This window comes from Meriones unguiculatus, chromosome 17 (genome assembly GCF_030254825.1).
Source record: "Meriones unguiculatus strain TT.TT164.6M chromosome 17, Bangor_MerUng_6.1, whole genome shotgun sequence".
Taxonomy (NCBI): Eukaryota; Metazoa; Chordata; class Mammalia; order Rodentia; family Muridae; genus Meriones; species Meriones unguiculatus.
The window spans coordinates 25,922,415-25,945,349 of NC_083364.1; the positions used below are offsets into that span (position 1 = coordinate 25,922,415).

Consider the following 22,935-nt stretch of genomic DNA (forward strand, 5'->3'; position numbering starts at 1 on the left):
GGCAACTGAGGTCTGTCCTTTCACATTCCAGCTATCAAATTTGTGAATTTATGTATGAGCGGGGACACCAGTATGACAAAATCATTGATTGCTACCTGCACGATCCCTTAAGAGAGGTAAGTTTAAAGACTACTTTACCTCTTGTCTACCCCTCACTCTCTTCCCCCAGCCATATTTACTAGTTTTTGCTATAAGAAGAACCTGTGTTGCTAGTTAAAGCACATGAAGTTCCTGAAGTTTGAGCATATAACCCGGTGATAGACACCAGTAGGAACCAAATGTGGAGTTAGATACTGGCCTGAGAAGAGGGGTGGGGTGTTGCTTTGGAGGCTAGCGAGGGGCCAAATTATACACGAAAGGGAGGAGAAAGTGTGGTGTGAACTTACTCTTGGCATTAGAGAAGCCATTCAAAGGTGAGCTCTGAGAGAGGACGGGGTGTGGGGGGGATGTGGACGTGAAAGTCCCAAAGCAGGCAAAGTGGACATCTTCAGGGAACTGAGTGGAGGTCATGTGGATGAAATGAGAATCATCACAGAGGAACAGAGTTGCCAAGGGCGAGAGAGATTTGAGGTGAAATTGGGAGTGTATCACCATATACAAGTATGCTGCTCACCTAGGTCACGGGTAGGGGCTGACAGCCTGAGATCAGATTTAAGTGGAGTAGATTTAGAACTTCTAAGAGTCTGCCCTATGCTTTTGGTACTTACTTTTCCTCTACTGCCAGTTTCCATAAACTGTCTCCAGCTCCAAATGGATTCTCATCTCCTAAAATTACATGTTTATCAAGACTGGTACCAATAGCAGCAGCTGCTGAGTTCTGCTGGAGTGAAGGATGAATTCATGGTCTTGTATTCCACAGGAAGAAGTCTTCAATTATATCCACAACATCTTATCCATTCCTGGCCACAGTGCTGAGGAGAAGCAGTCTGTGTGGCAGAAAGCAATGGATCATATGGAGGTACCGACTCCAAAGCCTTACAAATATTTTTGGACAGTTTTATGTTTTTATAATGAATCCTGGTCATTTTAGGGCCTCTTTCTCCTTTCATCCCCTACTCTTTCTCACTAGAACCCTTCTTCTCAAGCTCCTCTTCTTCCTTTCATGTCCTCCTTCTGTGTGTGACTCAGTGTCCCCAAATACCATTACTGCCCATAGTCTCTAAGGGGGTGAGGGAGTCTCATGGCCCCCCTCCATCTGGGATGAATGGGGATGGGCTCAGTGTTGTCCAGATGACCACAGCTGCTGTGAGTTCATGAGTGCATGGCTGTGCCATGTCCAGAAGATGTCTCTTTGCTGCACATCTCCCCTTCCTCTGGTTCCTGTTCCTTCTACCCTTTCTGTGATGGTCCTGAGCCTGGAAGGGGGTGATACAGCCATCCCATGTAGGGCGGAGCACACCTCCACCATTTGTTCTCAGCGCCATACCTAGTGGCTTTCTGCCTTAACCTCCACCTGCTGCTGTGTGAAGAGTCGCTAAGGAAGGCTGGGCTCAACACTAATCTCCAGAGACCGGCTAGAACTGGGGGCTGAAGTATGGGCACATTCCCACCTCAAATTGTGACAGAGCTGGGACCCATCATGCCTTTAGGAATGTTATCCAGGTTAACTTTTGCTAATTGAGTAGTGGAAGATATTACAGAATTTTCCTCAGTTCCTGTACTCTAATTGAAAAGACTTCAGCAACGTACAGAGAGAACATTAAGCTCTGTTAAAAACAAATTCCATTCTGGAGAGGAGGCTCAGGGGATAAAAGGCTGGTTATTTGCTGTGTCGCCTGAATACCCGCACTGACACACACTAATAGACACTTGCACACATCGTACATAGGTACACATGCATATAACATTTTTTCAAATGTACCCACAAAGGCCGGTGTGTTCTCTCCCTGAGAAAGAGGACACCCCTAGGGTCTGGAGGCTACTATTTTCCTGAGTCCTTTTCTCTGGCTGACACCATCCTCTGACAAATGGCCTTAGAATCACCCTCCCTGTAGCTGTTCAGAATTGGTTCAACTCGTTTATTCCTTTTTTGAAATTTGTTCCAGGCCTTATTGATCTCGTAACTGTCTGCTGGTTAGAATAGCCTGCTGTCACAAGGTGAAGACACCTTACCAAGGCCAGAGCCTCTTACCAAGCTGTACAAACAGACCACGAGTAGGAGAGTTGGCTTGTAGCCCCTCCTCCAACTCCCCACTCACATCTGTCATTCACAGCAAGTACATTATTGCCTTGATTCACAGGAGCAGCAAGTGTGTGGACAGAATCCTAGGGGAAGCACCTGGTATGAAGACTGCTCCTCGGTCCCTCGGGAGATGTGTTGTCTAAGATGGCCACGCTCTCATACGTAGGACTGAGCACGTGGTACATCGTTATTGTGTGACACCAGCTTCTCGCCGATACGAATGTGTCACAGGGAAAAAGCCCAGGGAGAACTTCGTGCACTGCTTTAGCGCTTTGCTCATTTGGTTTTCTTTTTCATCATTCTCTTTGAGTCTCCATAGTACATCTTGTCTTAGTCTTCATTTTGACTCATCTGCACCATGCGGTGTTTTTTGCGCTCATGGGTCGCAGAAATCTAAACAGGAAGCAACGTCTGTCTGCCAGGTGTGGGCTGTGATGAGCCAGTGAGTGAGCAAAGGGACCCCTCACTGGGGAAGCAGGAAGCATTTCTGCCATGCAGCTGTTCCTGCTGGCCGGCCGTGTTCCTCTCAGATCTGTACGCTTTTCACCTTAGACTTGAAAGCCTAGCTTTAAAGCGTGTAAACTTAGGGAGGTGTTCAGTGTTGGAGAGATGGCTCATTGGCTAAGAGCACTTGCTGCTCTTCCAAAGGATTCAAGTTTGGTTCCTAGCACTGTTGGGTACCTCACAGATTTCTGTAATTCCAGCTTCAGGTGATTGGGCCTCTGTGGGCACATGCACACATACGACATTCACTTACACAGGCACATAAATAAAAGTAAATCTTAAAAATATATATGGAGTTATTACTGAAAGACTTCTCTGTCTTCAGCAATCAAATACAATGAACAGGAACACGGGAAAACACTACATCGACATATATATATATATATATATATATATATATATATAGTCAACTTAGAATCTGGGTGATGGATATTCATTCATTCATTCATTTTTACAATCTAATGCAGGATGCCATTAATAAATGCCATTAACCTATACCCCTTAATACTGTAAGGTACAGTACATACTGTACATACAGCAATTTACTTATATTTTCAGAGATCCATGGACCTCTAAAAGCCATTTTAGAGTGGGCCTCTGCAGATCTCAGTTAACCAGAGCTGTATACCCTAGAGAAGAGATTATCAGTTATCATGCATCAGCAGTATTTGAGGGCTTAGAAAACTCAGATAGGTGGACCCCACCCAACTCCAGGAATTTAAAAAGTTCCCTCCTGATCATCTCCTGATGAACGATTCATCATTCATTGGTGTGTTATTCAGTCTCTATGAGGTTTTGTTTTGTTTTGTTTTTCCTATAGTTCACTTTGGTGTTGAATTCTTGTTTTAGTCTCTTGTGATCAGACAGAATACAAGAAATACAAATTTATGGATCCTGTGTTTTAATCTAATATGCTAGTCTGGGTCTTTTCCTTGGCAAATTGAGGCCATTAACATTTGGTAATTATTGAAAAGTATGAATTAATTCTTTTTATTTTGTTGTTTTTGTAATGTTTGGGACTTTCTCCGAACTTTCCCACTCTTTTTGCTTGCCTACTAGTCTAGTGGAGTTTATTCTTCTAAATGATCTCATTGATGTGTTTCCTTTTCTCTGCAGGGTAAAGGATTTTTTCAAGTATCTTCTGTAGTGTAACCGTGGTGGTTATAATTCATTTAGTTTATGTCTGTCATGGGAAGTTTTTTTCTTTGTCCTTTGTTTTAGTTGGGTCTCTGTTGCTGTGACAGGAAGCTGATAAAGACGACTTGGGGCAGAAAAGGGCTCATTTGACTTGCAGTTATAGTATATCATTGGTGGAATCTGAGTCAAGAGCTCGAAGCCAGAACTAGGACAGAGACCGTGGAGAAACACTGCTTACTGACTCCTCCTCTGCCACCTTTTTATACAGTGCAGGCCCACTTCCCCAGGAATGACGCCGTCCACAGTGTGTTAGGCCCTCCTGCGTCAGTTAGCAGTTAAGAAAATGCCTCACAGACATGCCCAGCAAGCATCTGACAGGCAGCTCTCTGTTGAGTTCCCTTCTTTTAGGTGTCTCAAGTTGAAAACCAAGATTAGCTGTCACGAGCCCACTCACTCCTTGTCAGCCTGACATACACATCAGGCTTAAATAATAACTTTCCTTTTTTTGGTTTGTACTCAAGATCTCGTGTTAATATTAATACCACAATAAAAAACATAATCCCAACAGTGTAAAAGTCCAAATTCTCAGAGAAAGACTCCAGTCCCTGTAGAGCTCCACAAGCCAGGCCTTTATCACCTGCAACTGCTTTCAGCTTGTTTTGCAGCTCCCACAGAGCAGCCCAGAGCTGAGCACTTAATGCCTTTTCCAGCCCAGAGTAGTTCTAAAATCTTTCATCTTCCCACAAAGCATCAGGTTCATCAGAGCAGCAACCCACTCTATAGGATCGGCTCTGCTCTAGTCATTTCTGACACTGTGCTAAGCGCTGACTAGAACCAGCTCAGGGAAAGCTAGCTTATCTGGCTTGCAGGCTACAGTCAGACACTAAGGGAATAAGGCAGGAACTGGATGAGCCACAACATGGGAATGCTGCTTACCCGCTTGCTTCCCCTAGCCAGCTCAGCTACCTTTCAGACAGCCCAGGCCCACCTCTAGTGGGAGACACCTTCCACAGTGGCCTGGGCTCACCTACAAAAATCAGCACTTAAAAAAATGGCCCCTTGGACATGTTCATGGCATGAACTGATGAAGACAATTTGTCAGTTGGGGTTTCTTCTTCTCAGATGTGTCAAGTTGACAGTGAAGGTTAGTCTTCAGTTATGAAGAAAGTTGACAGTGAAGGTTAGTCTTCAGTCATGAAGAAAGTTGGCAGTGAAGGTTAGTCTTCAGTCATGAAGAAAGTTGGCAGTGAAGGTTAGTCTTCAGTCATGAAGAAAGAGAAAGTTGGCAGTGAAGGTTAGTCTTCAGTTATGAAGAAAGTTGACAGTGAAGGTTAGTCTTCAGTAATGAAGTTGACAGTGAAGGTTAGTCTTCAGTCATGAAGAAAGTTGGCAGTGAAGGTTAGCCTTCAGTCATGAAGAAAGGCTTTTCTGGAAATAGTAATGTTGGTTGGCAGTTACTGTTTCAGAACATGGAACATATCACTCACTGTCCTCTCTTTGCCTTTATATCTGACCTTGATACTCATATCTTGGGATTTCCAGTATTCTTTCTCTGTTCACGGTGCTAGAATGTGATTTGGTGAAGTCCTTTTCTGGTCTTAACCTGTTTGGTATTCTGGATGTTTTCTGTATGGGGATAGCTATCCTTGTCCCTAGAGTTCAGAAATGTCTACTCTAATTAAATATATTTTATTTTATGTTATATATATGAGCATTTTGCTTGCACACATGTGTGTGCCTTGTGCTTGCCTGGTTTTCGCAGAGGTCAGAAGAAGGCGCGAGATCCGCTGGAGCTGGGGTTACATGTAGTTGTGAGCACCATGCGGGTGCTGGGGACTGAATCCAGTTCTCTGCAAGAGCAGCGGTGCCCCTCACTGTGGAGCCCTCTCTCTGGTGCCCCCTCTATCATGTTCTATGCCTATTTGGTTATTTTAATTACTGTCTGAATGTTTTAAGTCAACTCCCCTATCTTCAGGCCCTGAAACTGTCTTCAACTTGATCTATTTCTGAGGCTTTCTACTAACTTTTAAAATTTGATTTGTTGAGCTTTTCATTTCTAAAATATTTATTTGATTTAAGTATTTATCACAGTGAATTCCTCATTCCTTGTTTCTTTTTTGGAGCGTCTTCCTTGTTTCATTCAGCTCTTTATTTGTATTGTTTTTGAGTTCAAGAATTTCTGTGCTTTGACTTCATTGAACATCCTTATGATCATTCTTTTTTTTTGGTTTTTCAAGACTGGGTTTCTCTGTGTAGCCTTGGCTATCCTGGAACTCACTGAGATCCACCTGCCTCTGCTTCCTGAGTGCTGGGATTAAGAGCATGTGCCACCGCCAGCTTGCCCCATTCTTTTGAATTTTATCTTATTAATTCTCACCGGAATCCGTTACTGTGGAATCAGTATACTGTGCTGTTCTACACTTGGTCTTTGCATATATCTAATGGCTGTATTTGGACAATGTTTCCCCTAAGAAAGGCACAAATTAAAAGGCATTGTTCTAGTTGCTTTCTGCCTCTGTGATAAACACTGCAACCAAAGTAACTCGGTGAGGAAAGGGCTGACTTAATCTCACACCTCCAGACCGCAGTCCAGACCAGATCATTATTGAGGGAAGGCGGGCAGGGGTTCAGGGTGGGAACCTGTTATCCGGAACCGAACAGAGGCCATGGAGGAATGCTGCTTACTGGCTGTCAGACTCTGCTTCATTGCTCCCTTCCTCCTTTCCTTTATTGCTTCCCTCCTTCTTTCTTTCCTTCCCTCCTTTTTTTGAGATATATCCTTAATTTCTGTGTACATGCAGTGCCTGAGGAGGTCAGAAGAGGTCATCAGATCCTTTGGCACTACTCAGAGATGGCTCTGAGCTATCATATGGGTGCTTGGAATTAAAACTAGTTCCTCTGGAAGAGCAGTCAGTGCTTTCAATTGCTGAGCCGTCTCTCCATCCCCTCAGCTAGCTTTCTTCTACAGCCCAGGCCCACCTGTCTGTCTACTATGCCACCCAGACTGGCCAGGGTCCCTCCACAGTAGTCATCAGTTGTAAAACACTGCCCCGTGACAAGCCAGAGATTAGCCCTGTCTAAGCGGTTCTTCAGCCGGGGCTCCCTCTTTCCAGATGACCCCAGTTTATGTCAAATTGATGATAAAAACTAACCAGTGCAGGCGGAATAGGTGAGAGAATTGCAGAAAGGAGAATTCCAGTAAGAGTAGCCTGAAGCATAATCTTAGATCTGATAGACATGGAGCTTATTCTAAATGGATAACAACAGTGGTTAAGACTTCACTCTCCTCAAGACTTGAAGGTCACTTTCCTCAAAGACATCTGGTTTGTAAGTTCATCCTGCAGCATGGTGAAGCTAGGATTTAACTAAAATCATAACGGGACCCTTTCTCATTTCCTGAAGCTCGAGCATGAAGCTCTTTGACAAGGAATTCCAGGAGCCTTTACTCCTCTCTTCACCCAGAGCTCCAGTGGCCAGAATCTAGAATTCCAGAAGCTTTCACTGTCTAGAAATGCTAGAGTAGTTAAAAAAAAAAAATTCTGGTTTACAGTATGAGACCATTCTGCCTTTGCTAATTGGCAAATTAGCCAATTGCCCTTAAAATAAGGCCCAAAGCAGGGCCTCCTGAAGACAGTATGGAGCCTCTTATCTGTGAGGAACCCATTAAGTGTATGTGTGGAAACAGCCTTGTCTTTTCACCGATGGCAGGAACTGGTGTGCCTGAAGCCCTGTAAAGCTGCAGAGCTGGTTGCCACTCACTTCTCGGGACAGATTGAAGTCGTCATGGGACAGCTTCAGGTAAGGGTGTGAGCGTGTGGTGGAAGGACATCTGGGTCTGAGGACCTCCGAGTGTGCGTGTTAGATGTGTGCGTTTGTGCTGTGTGTGTGATGTATGCACTGTGTGTGTGTGTCCTGTGTCTGCGTGGTAGGAGCTGCGGACGGGAGCAGCTGTGTACTACTCTGAGTATTGAAATGACGGGGTTTATTTTCAGATGAGAAATACTGACGCTAAAGGAACATCACTGAAGCTCTTAGCCACACTGCTCTAGAAATCACAACCCGTACAAGAGCTTCCTGTTTCTCTTCGGCTATAGGACCCATACCCTCTTCTGTTGATGGCTCTTCTTACTTATGCAGAACTTTGTCAGCCTCTGCTTGAGCCAGTGGAAATGTTTTAGAATTTTTCAAGGATCAGCTTCTGTAGGCGTGTCTGCAGGCACGGTGAATGCTGAGAGGCTCTACGAGTGCTCTGTGAGGAGCTCCTGCTCCTCACTGTTTACTGCCACAGTGCCAGTAGTGAGTTGGCGTATTTCCGTAGATGCCCAGAAGAGACAGCTAGGCAGTGGGACAACATGAGGGGCATGAAGTACCCACAGTCCTCAGATGCAACAGCAGTGGCAGGGAATGACTGCAGAGTGGCAAAATGAAAAGTAGGGAGTGATGTGAGGCAAACATGGAGTTCATTCATTAAACCTGTGTGGCCCCACTCTGTACCGCAGGACAGTTGGTGTCAGGCTCCAGGGAGCACAGAGACACTTATGGAACGTAGTATAATGCTGTCAAGCTGCACTGCAGATGTGTAAGAGGGACCATGGGAACAAGAGGAGAGTGACGGGTGGTGAGGGGTGAGAAAACAGCTTCCGGAGCTGCCAGAACTAGGGCAAGTGTCAGATTTGCAGACAGAACTGGGAAAAGCTTTTTTTGATAAAAAGCTCTGGCATGGAAAGGCATAAAGGCTCTGGTGTTCAGAGGATGGACACATCTGTAGAGAACATGAGGTAGTAGGTGTGGCGAGGGAAGCAGCTTCAGTGCAACGAGAAGCAGTGTTTTAGGAGGGTTTTACAGTGAGAGAGCCCAGAAAATATAGACAGAGCTTGAGCCGATTGTATTGTCAAGAAATTTGAATTTCTCTGTGTTGGAGAATTGTCAGTGTTTTAAGCAAAGGTTGACATCATTTGATTTACTTTATGGAAAGTTAATTCAGGCAGAGAGCACAAGTGGAGCCATAACCACTTGAAAGGCAAAAAGGAGGTAACCTGAGCAAAGCCAGTGGCAGTGGAGGAGAGATAGGTTCCAGATGAGTTCGTGTACTTGAAAGTAGCTCAGGATGGTGGGAAATTTTAAATGGTTCCTAGATTATCCAATGTTAAATCTGCTAACTAGCTCAGAGAATTAATGAGTGGCCATTAATCCAATCAGTGTTAATACCATGGGGCCAGCAAATGCAGAGGATGACATAGAAAAATAGACATGGAAACAAGGGAAACTTACATGTGACCTCTGCTCACAAGAACAAAGACAGACCAAGCAAATAGCAGCTGCAGAATAACTGGGCTAAAATGGTGCTGGAGCCCAGGGAAAGACCAGGCTATGGGTGATAGCTAGTCTGGAATGATGCTGGGCCCAGGGAAGGGCACATGGCCAGGCTGTCAAGGAGGCAGCAATGCTTCTGCTCACACTACTTCAAGCCAGAGCTTCTCTTTAAAAACCACGGGATCTTGTTCTGGTGCTTCTGGGATTGGCTTTAAAAATGTAAGATTAACAATGACAGGACTGCACCCTCATGTCCATCCCAACCCTACTAAGAGACAGAGAGAGCCATTGAATAAATATCGTTGATCAATCAAATAAATAAAAGCTGGTGTAATGGATAAGAAAAAGGTGACTATTTGATGGTGGTTTGAATATTTGTTGAATTCTACATAGTTCTTTTAAAGAAATTGTATTTTGCCAAGATTTAATGATGGTATAAACCCCACACAGATCTTACGCAGTTGCTTTACTTTTAGAGCAATTTGCTCTTGAAGAATAGTTCCCAGGACCCCTGGAATGAACATTAAGTTATAACCAGGAGGAAATTTATGTAAAACAAAATAAAGCAACATACAGAAGACAGGATATGGAGGCTAATGACTGTATATGGGTCAGTCTTTAAAAAAAAACCAGTATGTTTTTCTATACTTTCATATGTGTTTGTATATATACACATGAGTGTGTGCGTTTGTGTGTGTGTGTTTTCAGTGTGAGATCAAGCCTTAGGTCTTATGCATGCTAGGCAAGGATTTTATCTCTGCTTTATCCCTAGCCATATATAGATTTAAAATTTGTATCAGCCAGGCAAATGGTGGCATATACCTTTAATCCCAGCACTCGGGAGACAGAGACTAACAGATCTTTGTGAGTTCAAGGTTAACCTGGTCTACAGAGTGATTCCAGGACAGCTGGGGCTACACATGAGAAACCCTGTCTTGAAAAACAAACAAACAAATAATAAAATTTGTATTCAGCATGATACTATTCTTTTGATTTTGGATGCCCTCTGCTTGAAACAGAAGAAGTTTGAATCATAGAAAAAAAATTTTTTCAACCTGCCAAACTGTGACTGCTTGTTAACTGATCAGATTACAGAAATACCATAGACAGCACTTGGGCAACACCTTAGTTCTTCCGTCTCATAAGCCTCTTCATCTGGTCTTCCACAGAGTGTCTTTTTCTCCATTCTACCTCGTGGAGAAGACAGTTTGAAGGGCCACAGGAAGTCATTTGCTTCCTTGAAGTGTTCTCCAACTGTATGGATCTCATGAGTTAGATCCTCCATGCAGTTGATGCCGAATTTACCAAGAGATTGAGCAGTCAAGAGATTATCTCTCAAGGAAGTTTGCTTCTTCCTGATTTTGCTCACTTGTAGATGAGCTCATTCACAGATCATAGAAAAATAAAAAAAAAAAAAAAAACAACTTTATTTTTGCTTAGGCTTCTTAAGAACTTTGAAACTATATTTATGTGGTATAAGAAGTTTTATCTCATTTATTTGTCACTACTCTACAACAAAGGCAGGGGAGAGACAGCTGGGGGTTGGTGAAGTGAAGTTGTTTTGTTTTGTTTCCACATAAGGAAACTGAACCCTAAGGGTCACATGGTCATATAGTTACTGAACGTTGGAAAGAGAATCCAGATGTTATGGTGTGTTGGTGGCTGACACTTTCTGGTTGTGGTTGATTCTGTTGCAGAGATGATGGGTGGGTTTTAGAGGTAGTTGTTAATTTGGACCTTAAATATCCCATTAATTCTCCCTACCATTAACCAAGTCACAGCAGGCCTTTGTGAGAGGCAAAGGACAGGTGACTCAGGCCGAGGTTGTCTCTGCAGCCCAGGTCCCCTGTCAGCAACACAACTCCAAGTCCTGGCCACTGGAGTTCCTTGTGGCCAGCTTGCTTGGGAAGGGTCTTCCTGTGAGATAACAGGGTGTATGTATCCTTCTGCATTTGAGTGAAAGTGATTGGCACTGTTGGGATCTTCAGTGCTGAGGTGTGTACAAGGCTTCGTGGAAGCACCAGCGCCTACATTTAGAAGGGGCTGTCTAGAACAGTTCTTTAGCATTGTACAATTTTGGAAGTTCAGTATTTAATTGTACTTTTTATTTTTCTATTCAGAACCAGGTTTTGCTTTTCAAATTTTTGAGGAGTCTTCTTGACCCAAGGTATGTTAATAAGCTTTGGCTTTCATAATACACACATGGATGGATGGAAAGAAACTGGAGTTACGATACTGGCCCTTGGCATCCAAACAGGAGATCAGCTCTTGTAGTACATAAGCATGTACAGGGAGTTCCCACTGGTGTAAGTAATGAAGCTCTACACACACACCATTGCCGTCACAAGGACCTTTCTATCGTAGATTCCCAGGCATAGTCCTCATTCTGTGCGTAGATGGGGGCAAGCACCTCCTTCCCAGCCCTTCTGTCAGAGAACCAGACCTCACTCATTTGCTTAGTTTACATTAAGAGAAGTTCAAGTGTGGTTTTCAGTTGCTGCTCTAAAAATACGCAAATCCCAATGGAGCAGACCCCAGGAGATGACTGAGTTAGCACTGGATATGTCAGCAAGTCAGGTCCCCATGTGAGGTCCTGAAGTTTGGCTGTGACTATGAGGAATGCATTGGGAATTGAGTGTAATGATGTGTAACATCCTCTGAATGTTGAGTTGTGTGCTGGGTTATACCAAAAATTTTATGCAACTACATAAAACACTGTGAGTACAGCCCGTACCTCACTGCCTGGGGCAGTTTGCTTTTACTCTTCTGTCATGATTTTATGCAGCTCTCTAAGTCTAGAACCCAGGAATAAGAGAAAACATGCAATATTTGTCTTTCCAAGACTTAATTTGCTTAATGTTACGCTTTCCAGATACACTCATTTTCCTACAAATGACATGACTTGTTGTTTGTGTTGAAAATATACCAGTGTTCACATAAACCATACTTATTTATCCATTCATCTGTTGCTGGACACCTGGGATGGTTCCATCACATAGATGTTGTACATAGACTACAGTAACTGATATGAAGTGTCTGTGATGTGTTTACTTGGAGATTTTTGGGTGAACACTAAGTTGGGTCACATGGTGTCTTAGGGTTTCTACTGCTGTGATGAAACACCATGACCAAAAGCAAGTTGGGGAGGAACGGGTTTATTTGACTTACATTTCCATATCAGTGTTCATCATGAAAGGAAATCAGGATAGGAACTCAAGCAGGGCAGGAACCTGAGGCAGGAGTTTATGGCCAAGGAGGAGTGTCCTCTTGGCTTGCTCAGCCGGCTTTCCTACAGAACCCAGGACCACCAGCCCAGAGTGGCACCATCCGTAATGAGCTGGACATCCCCCACCAATCACTAATTAAGAAAATGCTGTCTAGGCTTGCCTGAAGCCTGATATCATGGAGGCATTTTCTTAATTGAGGCTCCCTCCTCCCAGATGACTTGAGGTTGTGTCAAGGTGACATGAAACCATCCAGCACAGACGATAAGTATATTTTAGTGTTTGTTGTCAGGGGATGCCGACAGTGGCAGCACTCGTCTGTACTCCCCCCCAGCAGTGCATAGGGCTTCTCTTCCATCCTCATCCTCAGCAGCATTTGCTGTCTCTTGTCCTGATGATTGCCATTCTAACCAGAGCAAAGTAGAATCTCAGCTGGGTTGTTTTTTTTTGTTTGTTTGTTTGTTTGTTTGTTTTTTGCATTTCCCTGTTTTTCCCTGTATTTATTGGCTGTTTGTTCTTTGTGTATTCTACATACGACTCATCTGTCAGGTGTATATCTAATAGAGATCTCTCGTTCTGTAGGCTGTCTGTTTTCTCTACCCATTGTTTTGCTGTATAAAAAAAAAAGATTTTTAATTTCAGGAAGTCTATTGGTGCTGTTTCCAAGTGACTGGAGTCCTGTTCAGAAAGTGCTGGCTTATTCTGATATCTTAGGTGTTTTTCTACTTCTCCTGTTATCAATCTTAGAGTCAGGTATTGTAGGTGGCATTTAATATTTACTATTGATTTATCTTCCGGTACTGCTGCTGTTAATCCTAATCAGCTGTATAACCAAATCACCACACAGAGACTGGGTTTATTTCGTCAACCTAAAACACAATGCTGGGCAGTAGTTACTCCATCCTAAACCTCCAAGTTCTCATAGTTTCTTAACATTTAGATTTCCCACGTTATACTTGCTTTTTGTGATATCTTAGGTCCAATCCATTTCTCCACATAGTTCCAAGATCTCTCCTCCAGCTCTCTCTCCTAGCTCTCCTCTCTTCCCTTCTCCTCCCACTCACTTCCTGCCCTCTAGCTCCTCCCCTTTTTCCTGTCCTCTGGCTCCTCCTAGCTCAACATTGTGTCTAGTTGCTTTATTCGGAAGTTTACACCAAGTTGAGACTGGATGCTTAGAATAAGTATCACAATACAATGTCCGGATTGAAACAGAAAGTTCCAGGGGGAGAAATCAGCATTTGAATGAACAAGGGTAAGGTATATACATTTCAAAAGAACATTATACCAACAGTCAGGTTTTCATTAAGGTCATTTGGAGTTGATTGTTATGCACGTGAGTGAGAGGGATCTAGTTTCATTCCTTTTTTTTTTTTTAAGATTTATTTATTTATTATTTATACAGCACTCTGCCTGCATGTATGCCTACACAGCAGAGGAAGGCACCAGATCTCATTATAGATGGCTATAAGCCACCATGTGGTTGCTGGGAATTGGACCCAGGTCCTTTAGAAGAGCAGACAGGGCTCTTAACCTCTAGCCATCTCTCCAGCCCATTCTAGTTTCATTTTTCTACTGAAGCTATCCAGTTTTCCAGCATCTTTTGTGGCAGATGTGTCTTTTCTCCAGTGTGTATTTTGATGTTTTTGTCAAAGGTTGGGAGCTGGAGCTGTGTGGTTTATATGTGGCTACCCCAGGCTGTTCCTTCATCTGTTGGTCTGTTATGGCAGCACCATGCTGCTTTTGTTACAGCCTGGACATGTGAGGGCACCATCAGAGTTCTTTTCCCTCCAGATTTTGTCCTTTGATGATAGCTTTTCTGACTTGTAGTGAGGTGGGATCTTAAAGTAGTTTTAATCTGCATTTCGCCAGTAGTTAAAGATGTTGAATAATTTTTAGAATATTTGTTACCTACTTGTAGATCTTCTTTTGAGAACTATTTAGTTCATTGGCTCATTTATTGGTCAGCAGTTTGGAATTTTTTGATGTTTAAACTTTGCAGTTTTAAAAAGACACATTCCTGGTACTGATTTTCTGTCTGGTGTGGAGCTGGGAAACCTTTCTCTCACCCAAAGGCTGGGTTTTCACTCCACTGATGGTTTCTATGACTTCATGTAAAAAGTTCATGCCTGTACTGTGTATCTAAAGTATGTTTTTCTTGTCATGTCAGTGTTTCAGATTTTAAATGAACTTCTTTGGTCTACTTTGAATTGATTTTTTTTTCAGGGTGAGAGATATGGATCCAGTTTCATTTTTCTGCAGGTGGAGATCTAGGTTTGCCATCGCCATTTGTTAAATAGGAAGGCTTTTTTTCCCAGTTTATTTTTTGACACCTTTGTCAAAAGTTAGGTGTGCACCCCTGTGCAGGTGTGTTTCTGGGCCTCTAATATGTTCCATTGGTCTGCATGTCTGTCTTAGTGCCAGTACCATAGTGTAAGTATCACGATTGCTCTGAAGAACAGTTCAAGGTCAGAAATTGTGATATCTTAGCAGTACTTTTTCTGCTTAGGATCGATTGCTTTGGTCATCTGTAGTCTTTTGTGTTTCTTCATGAATCTGAGGAAACCCTAAGTTCTGTAGAAGGCCAGTGGGGTTTTATGGAATTACGTTGCATCCGCATATATAGCATGTTTTATATACTTTTGCAATTCGCCATTTTTGTAACATTAGTTCTGTCAATCCAAGAAAGTGGAAGGTCTTTCTGTCATCTAGTATTTTCTCCAATTTGTTTTTCAGTGTCTTAAAAATGTTCATTCTGATGCTTTTTTATTTAAGTTTATTCTTACAACATTTATTTTATTTACTTATTTAAAAAGCTATTGTCAATGGGATATTTTTCTTAGTTTCTTTCTCAATAAACTTACTGGTGTGTATAAAGGTACTGGTTTTTCTTTTGTTGTTGTTTTGTTTTTTGAGACAGGGTTTCTCTGTGTCCCCATGGCTGTCTTGAAACCCACTTTGTAGACCAGGGTATCCTCAAATTCACAGAGATCTGCCTGCCTCTCCCTCTTGAGTGCTAGGATTAAAGGGGTGTGCCACCTAAAGCTATCTGGCTAAAGCTACTGTTATGTTTTGTTTTTTTAATATGTTGATTATGTGTATTGTAATTTTTCTGAAAAGTCTTTGAGATCTGTATGTAGAAGAAAAAGCTGTCAGTAACTCTCTGTTTAGAATTTTGTTGGATGTAGGGTTATCATATGTAGCCTTTTGTGTGTGTGTGTGTGTGTGTGTGTGTGTGTGCCCGTGTCTTGTTTTGCATCTTCTCAGCGTGACTTTTGTAGTGTTCCTTGCCTTCCTGTTAGTACAGCAGTTTCAGAAGTCTTGGTCGTGGATGTTCCTTAGTAGCTTGGTGTAGATTCAGACTGACAACATTTGGTCCAGGCTCTTTTCTGTGTGGAACTTTTTGTCTTTGCTTTAGTCGCATTGTTATGGGCCTGTATAAATTGTCAGTATCATCTGCTTTAATTTTGACAAATTATGTACATTTCAAAATTAACACATTTCTCGTAGGTTTTTTCAGCTTTGGGGAATGTAAGTTTTCAAAGAATTCCCTGATCTACTGTATGCAATGCAGTCTATTGTAACATCTCATTTCACTTCTAATCTGGGTCTTCTCTTTGTTTGGGTTAGTTTTGCTAGGGATTTGTTAGTCTTTTCAGAGAGCCACCTCTTTTTAAAAGCTAACTCTGTATGTTGTCCTTTTAATGTCCATTTCATTGGTTTCCATTAAGAATTGTATTGTTTGTTTGTTTTTTTAATCCTTTATTGAATGTGCATTTCTCGAGTGTCTAGAGCAGTGGTTCTCAAACTTTGGGTTGTGGGGATGAATGACCCTTTCACAGGAATCAAATATCAGATATCCTGCATATCAGATATTTATATTACAACTCATAACAGCAGCAAAATCATAGCTATGAAAATACAATTATGGTTGGGGGCTACCACAACATGAGGAACTGTATTAAAGATTAAAAGATTACAGCATTAGGAAGGTTGAGAACCACTGGGTTAGAGTATTGAAACATATCATTAGGTTGTTTGAGTTTTTCTCTCTCTCTGTTTCTCTCTGTGTGTCTCTCTCTCTTGACAGGATTTCTCTGTGTAACCCTGGCTGTCCTCACTCTGTAGACCAGGCTGCCTTTGAACTCAGAGATACTTAAGCCTCTGGATCCCAAGTGCTAGGATTAAAAGCTTGTGCCACCACTGCCTGGCCAATCTCTCTCTCTCTCTCTCTCTCTCTCTCTCTCTCTCTCTCTTATGTGAGCACTTATACCTATCAATTTTACTCTTAGGTCTATCTTGGCTATTTTCCAGAGGTTTTCAATAGGTTGTGCTGTTCTCTCTATTTGATTCTAGAAATCTTTTCATTTCTTCCCTGGTTTCCTCAGTGAGTGTTCATTCAGAAGTATGCCTGATGAGATACAGAGAATCACTTGTTTGTTGTTTTTTTTTTTTTTTGGGGGGGGGCATTTAAGAAATTTAGATTTGGTGTGTGTGTGGCATGCGAATACCATGATTCATGTGTAGAGGTCAGAGGACAACTTGGGAATTAGTTCTTCTACCATGTGAGTTCCAAAGATCTAACTTGGTTTGTTAAGCTTGGCAGCAAACACCCTTACCCACTGAGCCATCTTGCCAACCCTATGTCTTTAACAAAATTGTTAAAGGTTTCCTTTGTGACCTGCAATGTAACCGGTTTTAAAGAATATGCCACGTGTCCCTAAGGAGAACGTGTGTTTTCTGTGTATTAGTGGCACACTCTAAGCCCATGTTAAATGCAGTGGTCTCTGTTCTAATTGAGATCGTTTTTGTTTGGAAGACCTGTCTAGATTATGACACTGAGGCTCTGGGTCCCACGCTAGTATCCGTCAACCTATTTAGCCTCCAGTACTACAAGCATGAAACTTGGGACTCCAGGACTGGTGGGTGCATAAGTATCCCCATCTTCTTTGTACGCCCCTTTTATAAACATGCTGTCCCCCAAGGTCTCTTCTAACTTGTTTTTACCCAACTTGTTTACAGCTTTCATTTGCTTGGCAGGTTGATTTCAAACTCTGACTCAGTTTCTGTTTGTTTTGAGATAGGGTTTCTCTGTGTAGCCCTGCATGTCCTGGAACTCTCCCTGTAGATCAGGCTGGCCTTGAACTCAGAGTTCCACCTGCCTCTGTTTCCTGAGAGCTGAAATTAAAGGTATGTGCCACCACTGCCCGGCCTGATTCAGTGTTTTTGTTTTTGTTTGTTTGTTTGTTTGTTTAGTGTGTTTCCCAATTATGAGTTTCTTGGAGACAGGAAAATTTTTTTTTCTTTTTTTCTAAAAACAAAAAACTTAAACTCAGCCTTAAACTTTTGTTTGGTGAGTTAAGGCCATTTGCATTCAATATTTTTGTTGACCGTGTATTGCTGTTTCTCATGTGAGTCTTTGGGTTGACTGGATTACTGGCAGTTCTTTCCTCCTCTCCTTTGCCAGTTTGCTGTTTGACACGATTGCTTCCTGGTGCAGCTTGGTGTAGCTAAGCTCCCTGGCCTGCTTCCTAATGGAGAAAATTCTATAGACTCTCATTTCTGCTTTCTGTAGTTTTTTGTTTTGTTTTGCTTGTCCTAGTTTTTTTTTTTTTTTTTTTTTTTTTGGTTTTTTTCCCCACACAAACTCCTAACCTCACAGTCTCATCCATCATCTTCCCAGAATTTTCTTATAGACAATGTTTTTACGTGTTTATGAGTTCTGTGTGTATTGTATCAAGTGCTTTTGCACCTGTTTCATCAGACAGATTGGCCTATAATTATCTCTTGTTGTTGTCTTTGGTTTTGATGTCAGGGTGATGCTGGCTTTATAGTAAGGGTGGCTGTGTCCCTTTCCCCCTGTTTTGGAGACATTGGTGTTAGGTCTTCTCTAGAGGACGTGAATCTGCTGGGTCCTGGACTTTAGTTGGAAGATGTTTGTCACTGTTGTTTCCATCTTGCTGCATATTATATCAGTCTAAGATGTTTCTATCAGCTGGGCTTAATTTTGGTAGATCATATGGGTCTCTAGAAACTAATGTGTTGGATTTCCCATGTTTGGCAGAATACTAGTTTTAAAGGACTAGAATACTAGTCCTAATGATTCTGAATTTTGTTGGTATCTTGTAATGTCTCTTTTTTGCTCTAACTTGTCTCTAATTTTACTAGTATGGATCTTTTCCTCTTTTGGTCAGTTTAACTAAAAGTTTGTCTTTTAATAAAAAAAAAACAACTAACTCTACTTTGTCTTTTTTTTTTCCCATTTACATCTCCTAAGCTTTAAAGGTACATCATTAAGTTATTTGAGATCCCTTTTATTATGGTTTTCCTTATGAGCAATACATTCTTTTAAAAATTATTCTTTGATAATTTTATATATGTGTACAAGGTGTTTCTGTCATATCTATCTTACTCTAAATCCTCCCAGACCGTCTGCACTGCGTATCCCTTCCCACCTCACTCTCCCTCCTCTGTTTTTCTTTATCGTTTTTCCCTTGTAACTACTGAGTCTCCATTAATGCTGCCTCCATATGTGTGGGTGTCGGGCCAGCCATCCACTGGAGCGTGGGCAGCATGCCCGGGTCCACACCCTTGGAACTGATTCTCCTCTGGCATCAGTCATCATCCATCAACTGCCAGTAGCTCCTCCGCCAGGGGTTGGGGCCTCCTAAGCCCCTTCCCATCCATGCAGAGACATTGGTTGGCTTGATCTTGTACACACCTTGCTCAGGCAGCTGGAGCTGCTGTGAGTTCCCGAGCGCAGCAGTCCCGTCATGTCCAGAAGATACACCTTTATAGTACCTGCCCTGACCTCTGGCTTTGCAATGTTTCTACTGCAAGTTTCCCTCAGACTTTGGGTGTGGCGCAGGGGTCCTCTTCACACCTGTGCACCCTGTGGTCCTTCATTCTCTTTGCTCTGTTGTGAGTCTCTGTATTAACCACCATCTAAAACAAGACAAAAACAAAAAGCAGAACTTCTCTGCTGAGGGCCAAGAGCTGCACTAATCTGAGCGTAAGTATTTAGAAGGCAGTTTGATGCTCTGTCCACTTAGCAAAGTAGTAGTAGTTTTTTCTCTAGAGCCTATGACCTCTACAGGTAATCGGCCAGGCCTGAGTTCCCTTCTGTGCAGTAGGCCTTAGATCAGTCTAAAAGCAGATGGTTACCCCATAACCCTGTTGCACCAACAGGCATTATCTTAACCATGACGGTCATGATTATAGCCCAAAGAGTTCACTTCTGGGTACGACCATCTGTGTCTTCTCTTCCCAGTGGTCTGCGTAGCACCTTCTGGTACTGTGAAAACTAGGCAGCAAGGACGAAGCTTCCAGATTTGAGTGCCCCTTGATCTCTTACTATGCCCAAAGTAAATGCTAGCAAGTCTTTGGCAGTAGGGTTTTCCATATATTTTTCCAAGTGCCTCTGGCCACAAAGGTGAGAGATTGACAGTTTAGGCTAGTTCAATTCATCTCTGGTGACTATCCTACTATTGCATTTTACCCTTTTAAAACTCCTTGTACAGGTTTGAAGGTGACTTCCCCCCTGCTGTCTGAAGGTTTTCTGGGATAAACTGGAAACATTAATTTAGAGAAAGGGTATAGAAGATTGGGATCATGCAAAAGAGAGGCATCACAGCATGGAGGACAGGCACAGTAGTGTGATTATCACACTCTAACACTACGTAGAAACGTATGCTTACACTGTTCTTAGGAAAGAGACAATGGGAAGTGCAGGCAGGTTTTAGGGAGATACTAAGTTATTTGTGGAAATTCAGTAGGGTTCAAGAACATATAGTGATCTCAGACAAATTCTTGTCTTCAGAATGGACAGTGGTGTATTATAGAACCAAATTAGACAGTAGTGTATGACAAATGTCTGTCCCAGCAGCTGACAGACTTCACCTTCTCTTCCTGTGATGACTTCAGCTAATGGGGACTCAAGATGGTCCGGGAGGGACTATTTCCCTTTAGTGGACCTGGACTCACACTGCTGAGGAAAGGGTGCGCCAGGCAGGTGGGTCGCCCAGCACTTCAGGGGACCTGCCTTTGGACAGTGTTCCCTGACACCCCACTGTGCCTGTTGACTAGCCCAGGTATCGGCTAGGGTCTTGCCAGGCGTGAGAAGATCAGAAGTAGAAAACTAGGAAACTATGGGAAATGCCAAGACAAAAAGAGTTTCACAAAGAGGCAGCTTGTTCCTCACTGTAGCTCTTTCTCAAAGCCAAGTCTAGAACATTTTGCCTTTGTTTCTTTCTTTTCTGTTCTTAAGAAAACCGTTAAAAAAACAAAAACCCTCCAGACCTCCCATTCTTCCATGAAATATCTCTCTATACAAGCATTCTGGAGAGCAGGGGAAATAAAGTATTTTGAGATGAGGGCAGCTTGTTTGTATGTATCACAATAGAATAGATTCTTGGCCCAATTAACTGGATCTTCATTCCTAAATATATAGCTTGTACATATTTGACTTAACACTACTTTGAGTTGTTTTTAAGTGGAATAGTCTGTAAACAGCATTTTATTTTATTTTATTTTATTTTGGTCAGTGTTTTATAACAGTTACAGAAAAGCAAACTAAAGCAGAGAGCCAGGGCCAGATTGTGGGGAGTTCCAGTGGTCAGTTTACAAATGACCCTGAAGACGAAAGGAGATCACCAAAGGGGTTTAATCAGGGACCGACACAAGGACATTTATATTTCTCTGTAAACAGCATTTTAAAGGAACACATCATCTAGCTGAATTTTTATATCTTTCTTTCTTTACCTAAATCCTTTAAGTTGTCTTTATTACATAATAGTTTTTCAGTAGACAAAAATGACCCACGTAGATGGCCTCTGTGCTTGGAAACATTAGGTAGTTGTCCTTTTCTGCATGGGGGCATCGGCTTGGGGAAGAAAAGATCTGCATCCTCTTCCATTTCTCTCCCCTGCCAGCTGCAACCACACACCTTCCTCCTGACTTCGCTGATCACCAGTCCCTGCAGGACTCTGACAGACTGGCATCTGTGCAGAGGGCACGCTTGAAGGACACCAGAGAAAGACGCTGGTGGCCATTGTGAGGACATGAGCTGTGCAGTCTAGAGATTGTGCAAGAGAACTTATATTCAAAGCCCTTCCCCAATGTGATTTTCCTGTAAATGTTGATTTGGCTTTTGTTAATATCTTTGAGGGCTCTGAAATATAGAATAGGGCTTTTCTTCTAGGAAGACTCTCACATCAAATGGCATGCTGTATTTTTTAAGTCTTCAATCAGGATAAAGTAAAAACTGAACATGAGTAACTTTGCCAAGAAGCAAAATATAGATTATGGAAATGGTTCTGGGTTTCATTGGAACTGTCAGTATTTCTGTGGCTCTCTTTGAAGGGACATCTTAAGATAACAATTCTCAGTGTTCAAATGGGGCACCTCAAAATGAAAATAAAAGTTAGAACATAATAGATGCTTTTGAAGTTTTCCATACAAAAATCCAGTCCTCTGTAGTGAGTCCCCAGTGGGATAAGTGGTTGTCAGCATGGTCAGCCTTGTCTCTCCTTTGCTGGCATGTTGCCAGAAGCCCAGATTCCACGTTTTAAATTTCAGTAACACACCCTTCTCTCGATTTCTCCTCCCATCCCCCACTCCCACCATGCCATGTGTGTAGACTATGTGCATTTATTTCTGTACTCATAGGGAGATTGCTATGGTTACTCATTTTCTAACTCAAACCTTTCTCTTCACTTTATTTCTTAGCAAATGGCTTTATTAACCTACCAGTTCATTTAGTAATTTCATCTACAGCCCATTGCGCACGGTGACTGCCCATGGGAGATGAAATGGTGATGACAGCAGAGCCCCAGCTTCCTCCTGGAAGAGACAGACTGACTGCAGGCAGTGCTCCTATGTGTCAGTGGGGTCCTGAGAGGTGATCCAGTTTCACTTTCTGACCCTCTGCTGCTCCAGCTCCTCAGTATACCACACGGAATCAGGCAGTCCTTAAAATCTACAAAGCCAGGCACAATGGTACCTATCTGTAGTGTGGGCTACTCTGGGGGCTGAGGCAGGAAGCTAACTTGAGCCCACAAATTTGAGACTAGCCTGGACAGCCTAGAAAGAGAACATATCAAAATCAGCAGTTGAAACCTACAAACTGCCCTTTCCCATTTCTCTTCAAGGTAAGACTCTGTATGTATGCACCCTCTCTCCCATGCAGACTTTCTAATGCCTGTGTCCATGCTTAGCAAGCAAAGGACAGCAACTTTCATTAAAATTCTTGTGCTCCCAATCACCCACAACATAACCTCAACTCTCGTACATACAGGCTTGTCCTGGTCTGACCTGGTCCATCTGTCCAGCTTCATGGGCTTTCTTTATCTTGTTCCTTCTTTTTCTTTACCCCTCAGCAGGCCGGAGTAGCTCAGAGGATGCACTGCCCTTTCCATCCCTCTCTTTGCGTGTCTGAGTCCTCTTTCTTCCACGCTGTCTTCTTGAGCATACTTGTCTTCTTGCTATATATACATGTGTTTTGATTTCTGTTTTAGAAAATATTTTTTAAATGATTGATAGAAAACTGCCCATCTTAGCATTCATATTAGAAAAAGCTGT

At 42.5% G+C, this 22,935-nt stretch overlaps 1 protein-coding gene across 1 annotated transcript in view; it reads left to right on the forward strand.

Annotated features, from left to right (window-relative positions):
- The window catches only part of Vps8 (VPS8 subunit of CORVET complex), a 215,747-nt gene that overhangs the window by 113,381 nt on the left and 79,431 nt on the right, over positions 1–22,935 (forward strand). Inside the window, exons 32-35 of the mRNA XM_060370095.1 lie at positions 32–116; positions 860–958; positions 7,532–7,621; positions 11,257–11,303. Coding sequence (XP_060226078.1) covers positions 32–116; positions 860–958; positions 7,532–7,621; positions 11,257–11,303 — 321 coding nt within the window. The remainder of the gene's footprint in view (positions 1–31; positions 117–859; positions 959–7,531; positions 7,622–11,256; positions 11,304–22,935) is intronic.